Source organism: Alosa sapidissima, chromosome 8 (genome assembly GCF_018492685.1).
Source record: "Alosa sapidissima isolate fAloSap1 chromosome 8, fAloSap1.pri, whole genome shotgun sequence".
Classification (NCBI taxonomy): domain Eukaryota; kingdom Metazoa; phylum Chordata; class Actinopteri; order Clupeiformes; family Clupeidae; genus Alosa; species Alosa sapidissima.
The window spans coordinates 25,937,903-25,959,262 of NC_055964.1; the positions used below are offsets into that span (position 1 = coordinate 25,937,903).

Sequence of the window (21,360 nt, forward strand, 5' to 3'; positions counted from 1 at the left end):
AATGATGAGTTCAAAATTAATCTAAAACTAATTTTAAGTGACATAATCCAGCTCAGTTCCATTATTAAGGAATAGGCTGGGTGATGGTACAGGGAGCTGTGAAACGCACCTAAATGAGAAAACCTCTGGCATATTTTCACCATGAGGAAAGGTAAATAATAGTGCAATTTTAAATCATAGTTGTTATGGTTGGATAAGCTATTAGGCTATCAATGTGTCACCATAAAAGGTAGCCCACATACGGTAATACAATTCCTGCATTCCAATACTAGGCTGCAGTGTGCTAGGAGGGCAGTGACAGTGCACATCACGCATGACGTAGCGAAATACTGAGCTGACGTTTGATTTCTACTCCCGTTGCCAAGCGCGAGTGTGTTCTCTCGAGCGGCTCGAGTGAAAGCGAGGATAGTCGGACCATGGACACGCTGGGAGTTTTCTGTATTGACCTCGCGGATGTGCGGTCTTCAACAGTCTGATGTGGTGATGAAATGGTCGTGTTCCGAAATGTGGATTAAAATACATTGAGTGTCTTCATTTGGATTAAGGCGTTGGTCATACGTGATTACCCTGTTGTTTTTACCAAGCATTTCACGCGCTGCTTATTATTTGTATGCATTTTTTTCTGAGGAGTGGATTTCCTACATTCCGTAGTGATCGGCAACGTTTCAAGAAATATAGCCTAAACTACACATTGTGAACTTCTTAGGCCACAGAATCCAAACTAGTTAAGAAGGATGAATTCCATACACTCGCGGGTGAAAAGCAAAAGGACGGAAACTCACTTGGGAGCGGAAAGAGAGCACTTTGAAAGACAGCAGGTATGGTGTTCACTTACGTTGTGCTCGCTTAATAATGCTCCAGTGACTGTGCATTTCATAGAAGTAGGATATTCCATAAGTAACTTTAGCCTACAGGGTGCGATAGATTAGCTTATTCTGTCCTAGGCTATAGACTACTTCACAATGTATGTCAAAAGAAGCCGAAAATAATTCCTCAATGTAGCCTATCACAGAAACCAGTTTAGTCTCTTACTAGTTCTACGGTGAATGTGGCTTTCGTTAGGCCTATGTTGAAACAGCCCCATCATCTTCCAGGTAAAGAAGTATAGCTAGCCTATCAGTAGGCCTATGTAGGCTAGCAGCATCTCCCACAGCTCAGGTGTCAGGTAGATGTTTAGAACTCTGCGGCGGCGGCCTGGATGTATCCCAGTTAGCTACACTGTAGCCAACAACCAAATACTTTCTTTTGACGTCTGCCTCCTAATTGGGTGTATTATAGGAAGCTATAGGCTATATTGTTGCATTTAGTCTGCTGCTGTTCATGTAATAGGCTCTTGCTTCAGAGTAGACTCCGTTGGCGCTTGCTTGACTCTGGCTAACGTGCTGGAGGCTACGAAAAATAGCCAATTGACATTACAGATGGGGCAACCACAACGCTAGGCAGGCTATAGCCTGTAGTATGCTGTTTTATTTCACAAAATAAAAGCCAAACCATTTTCTGCTGCGTGAGACAATGTATGCTAACGAAATAAAAACCGGTCAGACGCGTTCTTCCCCCCGAGGTAGGTGAGTAGCCTAGGCAATTGCTCAGCGACGTTCCCCTTTCCTCCATACAGTACCTCCGCCACCGAATGCATCCTCTGAGGCCTTATTATCGACTTGCTGAATTATTTTGCGTTGGATTCTGCTCCAGACATAAGAGAACAGTTAGGCTACTTTTTTCTTTTTTTTTAAGCAGAGTTTTTACAGTAATAGAAATGTCTTTTTAGTGCACGTCCCTTTACGCCACATTCAGTTCATGGACCACAGATATGGTGGACTTGATGTCAGCATGACAATTTTGCTCCCCCAAACTTGACATCAGCGGCAGTGTGCTATTGATAAAAATGGTGCCTTAGTGACCTATTATTGTGACCAGTTTTAGTCACATCTGTGTGACAATCATGCATTTTAATCACCTCCTTTTGATATGTCACACCGGTCAGGATAGATGATCTTGACAAAGGTGAAGTGCTCACTAACATGGATTTTAACCATTTTGTCTGTCTGTTGCAGACCTCTTTAAAAGATAACCAAACGGACAGGTTTTTATTTTAAAAGTAATCTGGAAGATGCTATCAAAAAGGGGAATTGTGTTGCATAAATATGAAATGTGTCTTCAGGTGCCATCAATTTCCTTAAACAGAGGGTAACTTCAGCAGGTATTCTTACCTGCCTGACTGAAACTAGAGCAGATACTGTAGCTTGTCTGATTCTCCCCAGAGGGCCGAAGATGAATGGAACATCAGTTGGCTAGTCAGATGGGCAAGGCTTTAATGGTTATAGAATGTTTATGTTCAACAAGAAGGCTTAAAAGCCCCTTCAGTGTAGTCGTGATTAAATATGCATACACAGAAGCGCGCGCACACACACACACACACACACACACACACACACACACACACTCACACACTCCATTTTTGTCATGTCCATTGTCCTTCCAGTATTTCCAGCATTTCCAGCATTTATAAGCAGCTAGACTTGGAGTGAAGTGTTGAGAGGAAACAGGAACAGGGACAAGGGCATGAAGTCCACCAAATCCTGCAGGTTCAAAGGCATCATCCCTCTGTTTCCTCCTTCGTTCTGTACCTGCATGTGTTAGTCTGAGGGAAACTATGGTAATAGCTACATTGTGTTAAGTCTGGAGAGGGGAAAGCATCTTACTATATGTGCTGTACGAAGGGATTTAAAGACGGCAGTGTTTCCCCATACATTGACTTATTTGTGGCGGCATACCACAATATCAACATTGACCACCACACAATGATTTTTCAGGTTGCACTAAATCTGGTTAGCATCATAACCACACTGTGCTAATTTCTTGAATTTCCCCTGGGGATCAATAAAGTATCTATCTATCTATCTATCTATCGATCTATCGATCTATCGATCGATCTATCGATCTATCGATCGATCGATCAAAACTGTTGTATTCAAGGGAATTCTGCAAACCAACCACCTCAATTCAATTATGTGGGAAACACTGGACATGAATAGCAGTACTGTCATTAGGATGGATTGCTGTTTAAAAATGATGGATCTTAAATGTCCTCTCATTTATATATTTTTTTATAAGTTGCAATAAAAATTGTGTCTGAGTTGGGAGCCCAGTTTACTCCAGAAGCATGTGCTCGTCACCAGCAACGTTGTATTCTCAGTGTCGCATCGACTTGACATTAGGGGCATCACATGTGTATCGGTGGTATCGGTATCGGTGGTCCTGATAGTAGTTTGCAGTGTTTTAAAAAAAATGATCTTGTGATTTTTATTTAAGCCACAGCCTTCCAGAGCACAAGGATTATAGCAACATAATGTACAGATCACATAGTTTAAGGCCACATATTTAATCTAGTCAGGAAATGTAACATGGTTGTCTATCTTCTTGTTCCGAATCTGCCAGCAACCATGATGTAGCATTTGTTTAGATGGTATTTATAGACATTACTGTTTAACTGCATTTTGGATTCCTCTGTGGTGTTTTCAAGTTTTCAGGATTGACTGTGGGGATTCAGGGCCTATTCACATGTAGAGTAGGTTAGAAAGGCACACAGAGAAACCGATCTCGCTCACTCAGCCAAGCGCACTGAGTAACAAACATAACATGTCCTGTGATGTAGCCTACAACTTTAGTCACAGAATCCAAGAAAAGATGACCAATGGATAATATCTGCAACACCCAGATTGAGGTAGAAATTTAGAAAAAAAAACTTAATATACACCCAGCTAGTGGCTATTACATGTTAAATTCTAAATATACACCCAGCTAGTGGCTATAACAAGCGCTATGTCTTTTGGTCCAGTCCAGTTGTGTAAGCCTGATAGTGCTGTGTGAATTAGCTGTGATGTCGTTCATTGGAGTAAGGCTATGGGATCTGGTTGCTTTCCTGTTGACTGGACGCGGTTTACTGAGATGAACATGACTTATGACACATCAGTGTAAAAGAGTAATGCTGCTAACTACAGAGATGATAACCAGTAGAGTGTTGAACTTGGACATGAATTTAACGTGTGGCCAATATGGTTCTTTAACAGTAATTGTCAGCAGTTTTACAGCAGTCAACTTGCTTACACCGTTGGTGAATTACAGGAGCTTCCATTATCTTGTACTTTTTTCATACATTTTCACAAACAGAGCACACGCACTCTGTTTTTTCCCTTTCAACACTGTGTAATTTGTGGCCTAAAAGGATTGCAAAAGTCGGTGTGGCGTAAGCCTCTAAGCGTGTTTGCTGTAAATGTGATGTGGACAATTGCTGCCATTTACTGTCATTAGGTGGTAGAAGTCATTTTACTCAAGTCTCACAGTAAAACAGTGGATGTCTGTGAGTGATTTTCAGTGGTCACTGACATTGATCTATCTGTCTATCTGTCTGTCTGTCTGTCTGTCTATCAGTCTCTCCATGTCGACCTCTGCCTTTCTCCTTACCAGCTCAGGAAGTGTGTGTGTATGTATGTATGTGTGTGTGTGAGAGAGAGTGTATGTACTCATTTCTGTGTGTGTTTGTGTGTGTGTTGGGAGGTGGAGGTGGTGGATAATGACCTCAGAGGGAGTGTGTGAGAGGAGGACCTCTGAGAGCTACTGCTGGCGCAGCACTTTAGCCGGCCCACATTAGCGCATCGGGATATATGGGTGTGCTGGTCATGCCAGACATCAGTGCTGGGATGAGCCTTTGACGTTCCTGCAGCTCTAAGAACAGCAGAGTTGAATCAACACAGTGTTATAATAATTTACATAGGCGTAGGGCTGAACCAGTTAGTATTAGGTTGATGTTGTGCCTTTTGGTCAGTATTGTTCATGTGTTTTAGACACAAAGTACTGACAGTTTCTTTACAGTGAGCAACATTGGGCAGCTGAGTCTCAGCCATTCCATCAGCATTCCTCTCTCTGTAAACACATTGATCTCTCTGCATGTCCCTTTCATTAGTCTGAACCAGTTGTCACTAATTTACTGCAGAGACAGATGTAACCTTATCAACTCAGCCATATTTAGGTAATATAGAGATGTAATCAGATGAGTCATCTACAACTTTATCTGATCTCAGGTCTGGTTATGGCTGATCTATGAGGAAAAGTGAGTTACGACATTCGCCAAGTCAATCTCAGAATGCTGTAGACAATGATTTAATTTGCTGATGGCTATTTCTCCTTGACATTTGAGTCCTTTGCATTATTTTCCTTCATTGAAGGAGAGGCCAGAAAGGTGTGTGTGTGTGTGTGTGTGTGTGTGTTTGTGTGTGAGCATGTGTTTTCGTGGAACAATGTCAAGGTTATTCCCTGAAGCAGTGTCCCACTCTACTGTCAGCGGGTAATGGATACCAAGTCCCGCCACTAAACAGAGGGCAAGGAGCTGACAGTCAGTGCTTCAGAGAGAGAGAGAGAAAGAGAGAAAGAGAAAGAGAGAGAAGCTCCTTGTGAGAGATGGAAACAACCATTATGTTGATAAGTGCATACAGCATACCAATCATAACTAGAGTAAGAATTAGCCTAGCAGCTTCCCTGTTACACAATTTCATCTGAATTCCATTCTTCTCCTTTGCGGTCTTTGACATCAGTGATTTACAGTGGATCTCTAGAAGTGTCTACATGATTAAATGCAGTATGTACCCATATTGATACCCATCCACTACACTGGTAGAGGCCCCTGAGCATGTGAGTTGCCATGTGAGGTCATTGTGTATGAAGGAAGAGAGGTGGTGGTGGTGGAGAATGTGAGGGAATGGAAACTCAGTACCCCCTGGGACCTCATGGGTCACCTCCTCTCCCCAAACTCTACTGTATTTCAACCTGAGCAAGTTCACTTTTTAGGTGTGGAATCTGCTTACCAGCAAAGATCGATGCCCTGAGAGGGTAGACGCAATGAGCAGGTTGGTGGGTATCATTTTCTGTTCCTTTCTGGTCTGACATGAGGAGAACAGTGGGTCCAATTTATTTCGGTGTATGACTTCAAGTCATCTGTGTCTGTAGACATTGCATAATATTTTGTTAATAGGTTTTTAGTAGCTCCTGAGTCATGACTCACACATCATGAGTCAGAGTCAGACTCAGATGTGATTGTTGGTGTGAACAGTCTACGTGTATCCAAGCCTGTGCGTATCCATAGAGTTCCTGCTTTGTGGAGAAGTCTTTGGGTTTGTTTTCCTCAGGTGCCCTGTAGAACTAGCCTACCTGCCAAGCGAAGAGTCTGAAGTGTCAGTGGATCACACTGAGCAGATCTAGCCTGTGTTGATGAGCTCTAAATGAGCAGGCATGTGTTGGGGAACTCCAGTCTAAATGGCTTGAATGTGAATGGAGCCTGTGATTCCTTCTGACAGCATGGTGCCAGGGTGTGAACCCATCCCAGGGTGTCTCCCTGGATAATCCTCATGGCTTAGTTCAGTATAGTTTACAGAATTACCCAGTGAACTTTAAGGCTTAGATCTACAGGAGTTCATCTGTCAACAAAACCAGTGTAAAGTTCATAATTATATCTTTTTTTTTCTCAATCATGCACAGCCTCCATTGTTAGGTAGAGAGGTCCTCCATATTCACCAAGTCCTGCTTGTTGCCATATCACGCTAATGCTTTTGTTTCGCTTTGTGGGTGTGGAGGAAAGTATTGTTGTTTTGTTTGGGCATGGGGCAGGTATGTGTTTGCAGAGGCCTACTGTGTGGCCCAGCCTTGTGGCTGAACCTCTGCCATGTGCCTGACTCCATCATCAGCAGATAAGTTCTGCTGGTGTATACACTAGCCTCATCAAAACCAGATGTGTGTCTTTTTGGTTCTGTCTGTATGAATTTACCCCTGAGTGCTGCTAATTACTGCTAAAGCAGCAGTAACACCTATCTACGCAGGCCGTTGTCTGACCTTGACTGGCACAGTTGGAGTAGGGGTTTGTCTATTGAGTTAAGCTGATAAGAGAGCACAATAAAGATCGGCTGCACAGGCGCTGTTCACTCACACACAGGCTCGGGGTCCGTGGATGAGTGCAGAGTGCTCCGCACGTTAGCCCATAGTTGTTAACTTATAGCTCCAAGGCTAATGCGTTCAGCTCTTACTTGATAGCTCACAGCAGTTAGCCGTTAGCCTCTCGAGGTTAGCCTTCATCGCTACAGGGAGATGTCAAAGCATCTGGACCAGCTGCTGAAAGCCCGTGAAATTCCGGTAAGGCGGGGAACCTGAGCTGAGTCATGCTGGGAGTGGGGCCTTTGGATGGCGAAGCAGGTCAACCTCACGTAGGCCAAGGGCCATAGTTTCCTCCTCAATCCTTGTCCAAGACCCACTGACTTATTCATGGTCTTGTGATCTCTTTTTTTTCCCTCTCACTTTCCTGTTTTATCTACCTCTCTCTTTATTCGTCTGTTGTTCGTTGTATTGGAGAGGCTGGTAGTAAGATTTGTCTGGGTGAGCATGTCTGGCCCACTTAACTTCCAGTTAAGACCATCTGCTTGTTAGTCTGACTCTGAAAGTACAGCTGTCTCGGGCTACCATGTGCTGTTAGCAGATAAAGACCAATGTGACCTGCTTATTTCCCTTATCAGTTGTGCCTTGTTATCTTTGTATGCTGTGTGTGTGTAGGCAGGAGAGATTGTGTGTGTAGGCAGGAGAGATTGTGTGTGTAGGCAGGAGAGATTGTGTGTGTGTGTGTGTCTGATGTATTGGGTGAAGTGCAGGTGAAATGAATGGGAACCAGCAGTGATGTAGGAAAAGTGTTTGCCTGCTGCCTGCTGCTGTGTGCCTGCTACAGCAAGGCGGCCTGCTCAACCGGTTCAGGGTCATGTGAGACCAGCCCCCCCCCTCTTATCCTCTCTTTTCTTCCTCTGCCCTCTTTTCCTTCGCCCTTCCCCCAGCTCTCTCTCGCGCTCACTCCCTATGCCATCTCTCTCGTTCTCTCCCTCTCTCTGTGCTCCTCATTGGCACCCTCAGCCCTCGGCCTTCAGCCCGCGCTCACGCATCCACCTCCTGTCCATCTTTTTCCTTTTTGTCCCAATACCCACTGACCATTTCTATTTCTCTCCTCTCTCTCACATGCTTTTCCTCCCCTCTCTCTGTCTCTCTCTCTCTCTCTCTCTCTCTCTCTCTCTCTCTCTCTCTCTCTCTCTCTCTCTCTCTCTCTCTCTCTCTCTCTCTCTCTCTCTCTCTCTCTCTCTCTCTCTCTCTCTCTCTCTCTCTCTCTCTGACGGATGGCTGGTCTGCCTGTAGCAGTGGGGTTCGCTGGCCATCTGTCATCCTCTCAGTGCCAGTGTCTGGCTGAGCTCCAGGCCCCGTCCCACTGCCCAGCTCCACTGCCTTTCTCTCCCCACAATCCCCACATTGTCCTGGGCTTCTGGTCCAGATCCGTCCCCTTCCCCCTCCTCAGTGCCAGCCGCCCATACCTCTACCCACGCCACAGCCACTAATGAGCCTCCGGCCCCACCGAGACTCCTCTCTCGCTATGGCCTTCTCTTCTGTTCTGTCTCTAGAACTCTGGAGCGCTGTCTTTAGAACTCTGGAGCGCTGTCTTTAGAACTCTGGAGCGCTGTCTTTAGAACTCTGGAGCGCTGTCTCTAGAACTCTGGAGCGCTGTCTTTTCTCTCTCCTTTTTCGTCAGTACCTTTCCTGTACCTCTGTCCTCATCACTTTTTTGACCTATTTGCTGTCTTGATGAGGGGCCTTAACTTCACCATAGTTGGAGATGAGAATGTGTATATGCCTCTGTATTATTTGCTCATATGTGTGGGTGTATGTCTGTCATTTTTTGGAATTGGGATTTGAGGGAAGTAGACAACAGGTGTTTGTTACTGTCTCTGTCAGTTAGTCAGTGAGTTTGACAGTGTGTTTTTTCTGAAGATTGGAGATTGAGAGATTGTGTCTGTGTGTCTGTGTTTCTGTCTGTCTGTGTCGCTGTGTGTTGTTTGGCTGTGGAGTGACTGTGACAGCCAAATTGTGTTTCTAATGTGAATACTTCGGTTTGCTCATCGGGGAGGTGTGTGAGAGAGAGTTTATATATGCAGCATGTAGAGCAATAGACAGGAGGTAGGGGAAGGGTAGTTGAATGGAGATCTGCATGAATGAACCATTAGCAGTCATGCACACAGTTCCTCCTCAATTACAGTTCCTCCCACATGCACATTCATACACGTAGACAAACATGATGTAAATGCTCACTTATTGAGGAATGGAAGAATGTTGTCAGGAACAGGCATTGTACATCAGATCCAGACTACATATTGACCTGACTACATACTACGCTACAAGACTTACAGTACTTTATACTGATTCCAGAACAGTGGGTCAGTCCAGAGAACACTGAAATCTGAATGGACCATTACATGTTAAAACGTGTGCCCTGGATAATTAATTAATTCAGCTAATTCATTCTATAATCTTGTTGTGTAAAATACCCCCAGATCTTCCTAATCATAGAGTTCCAGTTCCTAACTATGCAGTGTTGGGATGCCGGTGCTCTATGCAGAATGGGATGCTGGTGCTCTATGCAGAATGGGATGCCGCTCCTGGTGCTCTATGCAGAATGGGATGCCGGTGCTCTATGCAGAATGGGATGCCGGTGCTCTATGCAGAATGGGATGCTGGTGCTCTATGCAGAATGGGATGCCGCTCCTGGTGCTCTATGCAGAATGGGATGCTGGTGCTCTATGCAGAATGGGATGCCGCTCCTCTATGCAGAATGGGATGCCGCTCCTGGTGCTCTATGCAGAATGGGATGCTGGTGCTCTATGCAGAATGGGATGCTGGTGCTCTATGCAGAATGGGATGCTGGTGCTCTATGCAGAATGGGATGCCGCTCCTGGTGCTCTATGCAGAATGGGATGCTGGTGCTCTATGCAGAATGGGATGCTGGTGCTCTATGCAGAATGGGATGCCGAAAGCGGCTGTAACAGCTCTTGTGCTGTTTCCTTTTATGAACAATTGGCATCTTTTTGTGTTTTAGTTTGTATGGGGTCTGATAGCTCAGACAGCTAGGTCAGTTTTGAGCTTTATGCTTTACTGGGGCAGTTTTAATTAGAGGCTATTTTCAGAGTGAGTGTGACTATGTGTGCATGAGTGTGTGAGTGCATATGTGAATGTCTGAGTCAGAGGGAGAAGCTGGGCTTGTGTGTGGTTGTGTTTTGAGTTTGCTTTTCTTGGTTCAGATGGTTCTGTTCCAGTGGTGTGTTTTGTGCTCACTGTGTGTAGTGCAGAAAGCCATGGACACTCCTGCCTGACGTCTTTCTTTCTGAAACCCATAGTGCCTGTCATTCTCCTGTACTCCCTCAGCCACTAAGACAGAGGTCAAGACTAAACTGCTGGACGTTATCCTCCTGAAGGAGTGTTCCCTGACTCTTTTCTCCTGGAGGCTGAAGCAGTGTGCTGATGAAGAGATGTTTCATTAGGCCTCACAGTCATTCTTGGTGAAGCTGTGCATCACTTTACTGCAGCGAACGACAGAGGGGTCACCCATTCAACAGAGTGCAGAGTGCTGCTTGGACTAAAAACGGGAAAGCTTGTGTTTACTGTAGCTACTGTATACCAATACTGTAGACCAATATGACTATTTATCACCTATGAGGATTTCTGTTTGTATGTTTCTCTAAGTAAGACTGGAGTACTATACATTGTGTATTACATGGTATGTAAATCACTTTGGACAAAAGAGCTTGCTTAATGTACTACAACTACCATGAGCCTATTCATGGATTAGGACTATATGGCTAAGGATATCTGCTTTCTATTTATAGCTCTGAAAAAAAATGAAGAGAGCACTGCACATTTTTCTGATGTCATCCTACGGTTGCTGAGTGACATTCAAATGTGTTGTCATATTCAAAATTAAGAGACCACATTTTTACTCGAAGTAGCCTAGCGTTGAATACGTTGAAGATGCGGAGGGCAGAGGCCGGTGGTACCAGTGGTGCAAAAAAAATAACACCAATGCAGAAGCTTCAACTATTTAATATTGCAAATACCCTGTCAGGAACAGGTTGAACTTGAAGGAGATGAAGGAGATGAAGGAGATGTAGATGAAGCAGAGCTGGAAATTAATGAATGGGCATTGAAAAGACAAGGTAGGGCTAACCACAACCACTTAAGCAGCCAGTAACGATAATGGTCATTTATTCATTTCCAGCTTTAAAAGATAGAAAGATGTAGCATTCATTGGTTATGAAACTTCAGGTTTTTCTGTCATGAAAGTCAGGGAAAAGTCATAGAACATTTGTCATAGAACTTACATTTGTAGGAACCCTATATTTACAGCAACAGGCAATATTTAAAAGTCTATATTTATTTTGTGTTAGGTTTAAGTTGTCCTATATATATATATATATATATATATATATATATATATCCTATAAGATGTAATAGATTACAGTTAGGCCTCACACAGTTTAGCTCTTTACACATACAGTAATTGTTTGGTGCTGCTACCAATTTAGGATTGTATAGTTTTATTGAATAATTTGACATTATACTTTGAATTCTAGCAGAGCCTCTTTTACAATTGTTTGTATTTGTACGATTATGTGCAGAATTGTGTATTAGTGGTTGTGCCTGACTGATTGGAAGGTCACTTGGGCCAAATATGCCATGGCTGATTTTTTTTGTCCCAGTCCAGCCCTGTGTGTGTGTGTCTCTCCCTGGCCACACCCAAATAATCAAAGCAGCCAAGACCAGCAGCTTTGACCATTAGCCTGCTGCCTGATCTGTGCATGTTGTTTTGATCACTTTTTCTGTATCGCTCAACATGTCTTAATGCACCAGGACTTCAGGACATTTAGCAGTGTTCCAAACTGAACTGTTCAAACTGAAGTTGGCAACTGAGATGAGTCATATTTCTTACCCTTTTAGACTGGCCATAGGCAACCTGCAGTTGGGAGAGGCCCATTAACCTGAGGTTGTATTTTAATGTGGGTGTGGAGGCTGGTGTGTTATCAGTGATGTCGGCTCTCACACTATGTCAAGAATGTGAGATCCTCAGTGGCAGTATGACACAGTATGCTTTCCGATTTCAACCGGAAAAAATATGTGTTTCCTTGATTGTAGCTGGTAGAACAAGATGCCAGCAGACCAAAGAACATGGGCTTCATTTACTGATTTATTAATTGAGCACACGGTTATAATTTATACCCTACCCTACCACATGTCTGTCATTTTTGTGACCTTGGAAGAAATCTTCTAAGTAAATGGTCAATCTTAGATGGGAAGTCATGTATACTGTATTACGGTAGGTTAATTAGGTAGTTTATGTATGTATTTATTTATTTATTTATTTATTTATTTATTTATTTATTTGTTTGTTAGTTGATTTATTTTGATGCGATTACTGTGCTAAGGTGTAATTGAGGTGTCTCTTCTGACTCACATGGGGTGTGTTTGTTTACACATGAAACACTCTGCGTCTGCTGACCCCTGAGCTGGCTAGACAAGTCTAACCTCTCTTGTCTCTTTTCTCTCTCTCTTTCACTCTCTCTTTTCTCTATCGCTCTATCTCTCTATCAGCTCAGCAGCATCAGCAAAGCCATCACCTCCACAGAGACGCCGGTGAAGGAGAAACATGCCCGCAGTATCCTTCAGAGGAACATGAGCCTGCAAAAACACACACACACACACACACACACACACACACACACACACACATACACATACACACACACGGCCTCACAGACATGCATCACATTATGAGTCAATAGCAGTGAAAAGGATGTTTGTGTTAACATGCTGTTGGGAAATTATTTTCTTTCTGCCTTTGTCTTGCTATTTTTAGTGGTCTTGAAGGATTTAGACTTTTAGTCCTTCTTCAGTTTCTCTTCCTCCCTTTGTATCTGTGCAGGTGTGTAGCTTGTGAGGGGGTGTGTGTTGGTGTACTTGTGTGTGTGTGTGTGTGTGTGTTTGTGCTGGTTTCCTTGACGCTGTGTGTAGGGATCATCCTGGGGACGCACAGGGAGAAGGGGGCCTTCACCTTCTGGTCCTACGCTCTGGGCCTCCCACTGCACTCCAGTGCCATCCTCAGCTGGAAGTTCTGCCACGTGCTCCACAAAGTGTTACGAGATGGACACCAGAACGTACGCCGCCTCTCGCCTCCCTCTCCCGTCTCTCTCGCCCCCCTCTCCCGTCTCTCGTACCCTCTCCCTTCTCTCGTACCCTCTCTTTTCTTACCTCACTTTTTCAGAACATTCTCTTCTACATCATCTGAAAACGCATTAATACGTATTAGCTTACCTCTCTTACCTTGTCTCTCTCTTCCCTACTCATTCTTTTTGTTGTTTCTGTCTCTCTCTCTCTCTCTCTCTATCCCTCCCCCTCTTTCTCCCCCCCCCCCCCCCTCTCTCTCTCTCTCTCTGTATCCATGATAACGCTTCTCTCCCTGTCCTCCAGAGTTTACAAGATTGCATGAGGCATCACAGCAGTATTGTGGAAGTAGGAGTAATGTGGGTGAGTTTCTGACCGTGTGTGTGTGTGTGTGTGCGTGCGTGCGTGCGTGCGTGCGTGTGTGTGTGCGTGCATGTTGTTTACCTGCCAAATGTGGAGATGAGACGCTCCCTCATGTATGTTGTCCTTGCCCCTCTACTGTTGTGATTGACCTCCATTTTTTTCTTTCACAGGGAAACCTGAGGGACCGCCATGGTTACGGTCAACTGGTCTCCCTCTACTCCAAGCTCCTGATCACCAAAATGGAGTTCCACACCAAGGTGAGAGCCCCACCCACACTCCCATCCTGGAGCCACTGGTCCAGGAACAGTTTTGGTTTGTGTTCACTGTGGTGAGCGTTACTGCATCAGCAGTGGGTACGCATTAAAGAGTCATTACCACCAGTCATGGGATTGGAACTCAAGTCCCCAGTATAATCTTGACTAGCAAGATGCCCAGTGCCCATATGATGTTATGATCCTGTGACTTGTGATGCTTGTGGTGCTGATATGGTATCTTGTCTGTCAGTATGGATGTCAGCAGCTCTTTTCTAGTTTTAGATTTATGCTCTTGTAAACCCTTGATATCAAACCAGTTAGACACACCTTTGATCCCAAGCCCTCTGCATTTTTTTTGGATCAGGAGTCAGTCAGCACATATTCAATTCACTTTCTGTCTAAGCAGCCCAACCTTTTTTCAGCATGGAGAAAAACAGCTGATAGTACAACATTTCTGGAAATAATTCATCTATTGCAAAGGCAGATTTCTTAAACTTTTCTGCTATGTATGAAGTGTCTAACACACCCAAGGTTGTATGAGGACAGTATGGAAATGATTCCACTTCAGGCTAAGAGTTAACTCCGCCCCTCCCCCACCAGCCTCCCCTCGTGCCCAGCACTCCTCAGTTGTACTGTGCCCTACTGAAGGGCTGTGGGAGGTGTCCTCCAATCACAGTGGGGCACCAGAGAAATTACTAGAAACATCCTGAGTGCTGTGGTGCGGATACGTCGGGCCGTGTTTGAAGCGGCTGTGTGCTTGGAGCTGTTTTGAGGAGGAGGAGGAGGAGGAGGAGCATTCTACAGACAAAGAGACCAGGAGGAGAGGAGAGGAGAGGATGTGAGGGCCAGAGAAGCTCTAAACATGCCAGTGTTTGAAGTGCAGTCTCACTATTTCTCCTTGTTTCTCTCTCTCTCTCTCTTTCTTTCTCTCTGTCACTCCGTTTTCCTCTGTAGCACGCTGACATCCGCACCAACCTAGAGGCCACGGATGAAGTTTTTGAGCGGACGGCAGGAACAGACATCAACAACGTGTATGTACCTCTGGCTCTCCCTTGGTCCTGTGGCGTTGGTGTGCTGAACCCACCCTGAGCCTGTACAGCAAAACACACAAAATCCATGAAGGAGCAGGTGGTTATAGTGTAGCTCATTTGGTTTCTCCACCTCAGTTAGTCATCATCACAGAAATGGCTATATCACTATAGCACTACAACTGGCCTTGCCAATTCTAGGACTTATCACCTTACACCTTACTGTATAAAAACAGCACTCACTGATGCACTTTTTATTGTACTCTAACTTTAAATAGTTTTAAATTGTTCTAGAATTGTTGGGAGAATTGTTTTAAAAAGCCTAAACTGTCTTATCGTGTTCGCTTTGGTTAAAAATGTATCAGCCAAATGTAATATAATGTAATGTAATATTATACTATACAGCAATTTCCTGTGCATTCCCATGTATAGCCCTCCCCTGTGTATTTACCTCATAGCTAAAGAAATGTAGCAAAATCAGTGTCTAAACCTTGGTTAGGTGAGGGATGGAGGCAAAGGAACTGCGGGAATACAGGGCACTAAAGAGGGAGGGAGGGAGAAAGGATGGCAGGTTGGATTTCTCCTCTTTGTAAGCGTTCCCTGTAGGTAGGGTGTGTAGTCCAGAGAGGCAGCAGCTCGTGTGTCATCTCGGCTTTCAGTAATAGAGCTGCCGTCACCGGCCAGAGTCTGAGAAAAGGGCCAGAGCAGAGCAGAGGTCTTCAGCACAGGTGGCCCAGACCGCCCACTGCTGCAGGGACACACTCCACACCCAGAAGTGAAACCCAGGCCAGCTGCAGTCAGAGGGTGGAGGAAGTTTTTAGAGATGGTGTGCGTACGTGTGTGTGTGTGTTTGTATTTGCATGAACTCATGGCTTGGTGCTGAAATCATGGCTAGACAGGGTTAAGTAATGCTTTGTGGCATGGTGTATAGTATTTTTAGTTGATTTATAATGTTTACTTTGATAAAGATAATTAGGGCCCTGTGGTAAGTTGTGTGTGTGTGTGTGTGTGTGTGTGTGTGTGTGTGTGTGTGTGTGTGTGTGTGTGTTTGCGTCTGTGAGTGGGTGTACAAATGTGTGTGTATAAGTGTTGCATTGCTGAGTCATGTTTGTTTCCCCCAGGTTCCAGCTGACGGTGGAGGTGTTTGACTACATGGATGCAGAGCTGAGGGTAGCAGAAGCAGGTGAGTGACACGCCACACTCAGCATCTCAGCCTCTGGCAGCATCCATCCATCCATCCATCCATCCATCCATCCATCCATCCATCCATCCACCCGCCCATCCGTCCATCCGTCCATCCGCTCATCTACCACTTGTCCACCCTTTTCTTCAGACATCCATTTATCAAGTGGTTTTTTACTACTCCTGCAATCATCTGTATGTCCACCCATTAATTCATCCATCCATTTTACAACAGTCACACAACATCAATCTACACAACAAACCCTGACATTTCTCCATGATGGCAGTGACATGACACTTTCAACACATACTTGATATATGCATATATTTAATTCATATTCCATTTATCCCATGTAGCCATTTCTTCAACAACCTATTCTAACATTAAGTAGTTCAGTATTTTTTTGGTACGCCTTTTCAAAACGAATGTGTGAGACCACTAGCCTGACGAGCCAGACCCACATTAAAATGTAGGGTCTGGGCACTCACCGTTCGCAGTGCTCAGTCCGAGGGGCGGGATAATCAGTTGTCTTTCAAATTCCCTCTGCACGCAATAGGACAGCGGCAGCACTATGAGTCCCATGCGTTTCCCACCAGCGGAGCTAGTTGGCTAGTTCAAACGTTTGCCAACTTAATAAAAGCTTAACTCGTGTCACACTGTTCGCCAGCAGCAACATCCATCTTATTTGTTTTCAAGTAGCAGGGACTTCAAGCCAAACCGTTGCAACTCTGCCATCAATCATTATGTTAAGCCCACCTAACGACTCTATACACGATTTCATTGGCTTGATTGAGTTTCGATTTCTGGAGCTCACAAGCCAACGGAGAGTTGCTAGACTAGCCCTGGCAGCAAATGTAATTCTGCTAGGGGCGCGTCTAGATTTCTAGGCTATGAGACCACAGGACATGTACAGACCCTGCCAGTGTGGTGTATGTAAGTTGATTCATAGTGGAGAGTTAGTGAATGTTGTTTTATCCCGACTCTAAGCTGCTAGTTGACTCATAGTGGAGAGTTAGTGAGTGTTGTTTTATCCCGACTCTAAGCTGCTAGTTGACTCATAGTGGAGAGTTAGTGAGTGTTGTTTTATCCCGACTCTAAGCTGCTAGTTGACTCATAGTGGAGAGTTAGTGAGTGTTGTTTTATCCCGACTCTAAGCTGCTAGTTGACTCATAGTGGAGAGTTAGTGAGTGTTGTTTTATCCCGACTCTAAGCTGCTATCAGGCAGTCGGGCGCAGTATGCTGATCAGACCTCAGATTGGGCTGTCTGTAATGACTCTTCCTGTTGGGGATTTCCTGATTGGACTGTAATGGTCCGACTCCTACCTACCTCGAGGCGCTCTACTGCCCCACTCTACTGCCCCCTCTGCCCACGTCCTCATCGGCTCCACCCGGCCAACCACCATCCCCCCTTGGGAGCAGACACGGCCACTGGGCTGCTCTTGGCCAAACACCCTGCACTGGAGAAAAAAGGGGCAGTACTGTGTGTGTGTGTGTGTGTGTGTGTGTTAGACGTGTACACACATACACACATTTAAATAACCCGCAATCACAGACATACAGTTTCTCTGTTTATGCAGTCCTACCAGAATGAGGAGAAGTGTTCTCAGGTCAATGAATGATTAAAATAAAGTCATAGTGGATATAAATCATGATATAGATTTAAATAATGTTTATGCAAACAGTGTGAATGATATTATTGAAATTATTTTCAAATAACTGCTAATTGTGTGTGTGTGTGTGTGTCTCCCTCCCCCGCCTGTGCTACCTGCAGTACTGCGGCAGCTGAACACCTCCATTGCCATCTCCACGATGACCTCGGGTCAGTGCCGGCTGGCTCCGCTCATCCAGGTCATCCAGGACTGCAGCCATCTGTACCACTACTCCGTCAAGCTGCTCTTCAAGCTCCACGCCTGTGAGTGACCCCTTCCTCCTCTTCTGCGCCCTCTGCTCTCCCCCTCTGGTCAGGGTCACTAACACACAGCCCCACTAGAGTAGAGGATGGGAGTAGACATTACTATTGCACTACTACTACTACCACTATAGCCTGAACTATTGAAGTATCATCGTGTGTGTGTGTGTGTGTGTGTGTGTGTGCTTTTGTGGTTGTGTCTACATCTGTGCAAGGCCAACACTTTTATCGTGTGTGTGTGTTTATGTGTCAGGTTTGCCAGCAGATACTCTGCAAGGCCACAGAGACCGCTTCCTGGACCAGTTTCACAGGTGAGCCACCCATTGACCTTTGCTGTGGAACAGACTCTGTTGATTGATTGGTTGTCTGCCAAGGCCTGACCCTTTCATGCTTCCTGCTTCTCACACTCATGCAAAGCTCTGTTAGACGTCAAAGTCTCACTGAGACAATAATACTATCACTGTGAGTGCATCTGTTCTGTGCTGAGGGAGACTGAGGCCGTGTGTGTGTGTGTGTGTGTGTGTGTGAGTGTGTGAGTGAGGGGTGTGGAGAGTTATGTGTGTGTAAGTGTTGTGTGTGCACTTCCACCTGATCAGCACTGTTTGAATGGACTCTAGTAGGATCCATGTAAGCCAGAGAAGCTGCTAATGTAGATTAAAATGGACTTAACACCTCAGGTTTACCATTAGCAATGTATGAACAACAAATATCAACAGTTTAGATTTCAAAGTAAATATGCCCTTACGCCAGCCTACTACAAATAACCAATGGGTTTGGTTCATTGGCTGATTTAGTTTTTGTTTTAGAAGTATTTTATTTTTGTTTATGTTTATTTGTTTGTGGACTACTCTTTATTTAGCCTAAAGACTTTCTTCAATAAGGCCAGAGACATGCTCTTCTTCAAGAGGCTTATCCAGATTCCTCGTCTGCCTGATGTAAGTGCTCACTTGCTTAAGCACACAAACACACACAAACACACACACACACACACAGACTCCCATTATCGCTCATGTTTAACACTTTTGTGTGCGTGTGTGCAGTCCCCTCCTAACTTCCTGCGTGCGTCGGCTCTGGCGGAGCACGTGAAGCCCATGGTGGTGATCCCCGACGAGGAAGAGCCTGAGGAGGCCGAGGAAGACGAGCCAGAGCCCCTGATCGACGTCAGCGACGCGCCGGCCACTAGCATGGCAGCACCGCCACAGGTAAGGCCGCCACACACACACACACACACACACACACACACACACACACACACACACACACACTGATGGGCACAGCCTTGCAGCCCTGGTGGTTATCAACAAGCTACTGTGGAAAAGAAGAGGAAAATTAAAAGTACAACATTGGTCTCTTCAAAATGAGGACAAAGCTCATATTCACTCAGTCACTTCAGCAGACAGATTTGTGTCTATTTTGACAGACTCAAATGACACAATCTCATTTCCTACACTACAAATGAGGCTGGCTTGTAATGGCTGCTGTCTTTTTTTCTCCCTCCAACAGGTGGACATATTTGACCAGGCGTTTGGTCCCCCCAATAACGGCTTTGATGACAGGTAGAGGATTATTTATCTCAACGATTCTTTAATAGAAAGAAAACAGTATTAATTGTGATACTTACACACACACACACACGTGTCTGTTTGTGTGCACCTACAGGGACCTTCAGATTGAAAGCCTGAAACGGGAGATCGAGTTGCTACGAGCAGAGCTGGAGAAGATCAAAGGCGAGGTACACACACACACAGAGAGAGAGAGAGAGAGAGAGAGAGAGAGAGAGAGAGAGAGAGAGAACACGGACGGACACAGCAGTGTGCACTAACAGCTAGCTGCTGCAAACATATAAATTGATTCACCTGGTGCCCACTGGTGTTGACATTATAATTATTATATGAAGGGTTCAGATGCAAAAGCCTCTAAATGCCAAGCTATGTCAAAAATGAGACAAAGATGGTGAGGGGATGCTCTCCACACATAGTATACGCTAATCAAATAATTTAAATTCTAAACCCACTAAATACCACTCTCTTCCTGGTCTGAAATATCGATTTATAGGCAAAAACCTATAGGAGCCTGAATTTAAATGCTCATTTAAAAGAAAAGTGGTCAGACGGATTTAGAGGGTTTTGCATCTGAACTCTTCATATATTGACTTCAGACACACACAGACACCTTAAAAACACACACAGTCATCCTAGAATTGTCCAGTCAGTTTCTCAGGTTGGCTGTGAGTTTGGCTTGAGGAAGAGTGTGTGTTTGTGTGAGGAAGAGTTTTAGATATTCATTTGACCAGGCTATTCCTTGCCTCTAAAGTGTGGAATGTAACACAAAGGCTTGGAATGAGAACGTTGCCACTTGGTGTGTATGTGTGTGTGTGTAGTGGGCGGTCAGTCAGTGTGCGTCATGGTTCGTTTTCAGCCTTGTGTGAGTGTTTTTTCCTGGTCTGTAGCCTAAACTGTTGTTAAATTCCTGAGTTGGACATGAATAGGTAATTAGAGATAGATGTCTTTGAAGTGCTGTATCATTTCTGGAACAATGGAACAGGATTCAGGAACTGGAGAGGAGTGCAGTAATGTTATGTGTGTGTCAGTTCTAGATTCAGTCATGTTTGGTAAATAGGTGTGGAACTGTGTTGATGTGTTCTAAATTTGAAATCCTGCAGCCACCCACAGACTCCTCTGATGAAACATTCCTCTCATCTGACTGCCCCTGCTTCCTCTCTCCCTCCCTACCTCCCTCCCTCCCTCTCTCTCTCTCTCTCTCTCTCTACCACACCCACTCTCTCCACACTCATCTCTCCTCGTCTTTCTGCTGTTGTTCCCTATCTCCCTTTTTTACCATCCTCTGTGTGTGTGTGAATGTGTGTGTAGGCGCAGCGTTACATCACACAGCTCAAGTCTCAGATCAACAGTCTGGAGGCGGAGCTGGAGGAACAGCGGGTGCAGAAACAGCGCGCCCTGCTGGAGAACGAGCAGCTGCGCATGGAGCTGGAGAATACGCGCCGCCGCAACGCCGAGCACGAGGTCCAGCAGAGTCTTTTCACCGAGGCCGACAGTAAGGATCTCTCTCTCTCTCTCTATCTATCTCTCTCTCTCTATCTCTCTCTCTCTCTCACTCACACTCACTCACACTCACTCACACACACACACACACACACACACAGACACACAAAGATGATTAATAAACATGCAGACACAAAATGTCTGACAAAGACTGTGGTCACAGAGGACACACACACACACACACACACACACGTTTATTATATTATATGCCATAAGACTCTGTGTTTCATTCTGCAGAGAAAGCCCAGGCCACTGAGCAGCGCTACAACAAGCTGAAGGAGAAGCACGCAGAGCTGGTGTCCCATCATGCAGAACTCCTCAGGAAGGTAGTGTCTGAGTCACCCTCTGCTGCCCACCAGGGCTGCTCTTTTAGCATTCACAGCAATATATCTTTATTAATGTGTGTGTGTGTGTGTGTGTACGTGTTTGTGTGTGTCCAGAGTGCTGATACAGTGAAGATGCTGTCAGCCACTCAGCAGACTCAGGATGAAGTGGAGAG

General features: G+C 45.0%; 1 protein-coding gene across 2 annotated transcripts in view; it reads left to right on the top strand.

Moving 5' to 3' along the window:
- The first annotated feature begins 340 nt into the window (after positions 1-340).
- hip1rb (huntingtin interacting protein 1 related b) overlaps positions 341-21,360 on the top strand; it is a 29,805-nt gene continuing 8,785 nt past the window's right edge. Inside the window, exons 1-16 of one of the 2 annotated variants that reach the window (XM_042101177.1) lie at positions 341-818; positions 12,493-12,556; positions 12,913-13,055; positions 13,369-13,425; positions 13,596-13,682; positions 14,634-14,710; positions 15,829-15,890; positions 17,662-17,802; positions 18,053-18,110; positions 18,659-18,734; positions 18,840-19,001; positions 19,303-19,355; positions 19,459-19,531; positions 20,670-20,853; positions 21,099-21,187; positions 21,302-21,360. The exon at positions 21,302-21,360 is cut by the window's right edge and continues 58 nt beyond it. In XM_042101177.1, coding sequence (XP_041957111.1) covers positions 735-818; positions 12,493-12,556; positions 12,913-13,055; positions 13,369-13,425; positions 13,596-13,682; positions 14,634-14,710; positions 15,829-15,890; positions 17,662-17,802; positions 18,053-18,110; positions 18,659-18,734; positions 18,840-19,001; positions 19,303-19,355; positions 19,459-19,531; positions 20,670-20,853; positions 21,099-21,187; positions 21,302-21,360 — 1,469 coding nt within the window. In that variant the 5' untranslated portion in view covers positions 341-734. Of the gene's footprint in view, positions 819-12,492; positions 12,557-12,912; positions 13,056-13,368; positions 13,426-13,595; positions 13,683-14,633; positions 14,808-15,828; positions 15,891-17,661; positions 17,803-18,052; positions 18,111-18,658; positions 18,735-18,839; positions 19,002-19,302; positions 19,356-19,458; positions 19,532-20,669; positions 20,854-21,098; positions 21,188-21,301 lie in introns of those variants that run through there. The other variant, XM_042101178.1, reaches the window with a different exon arrangement.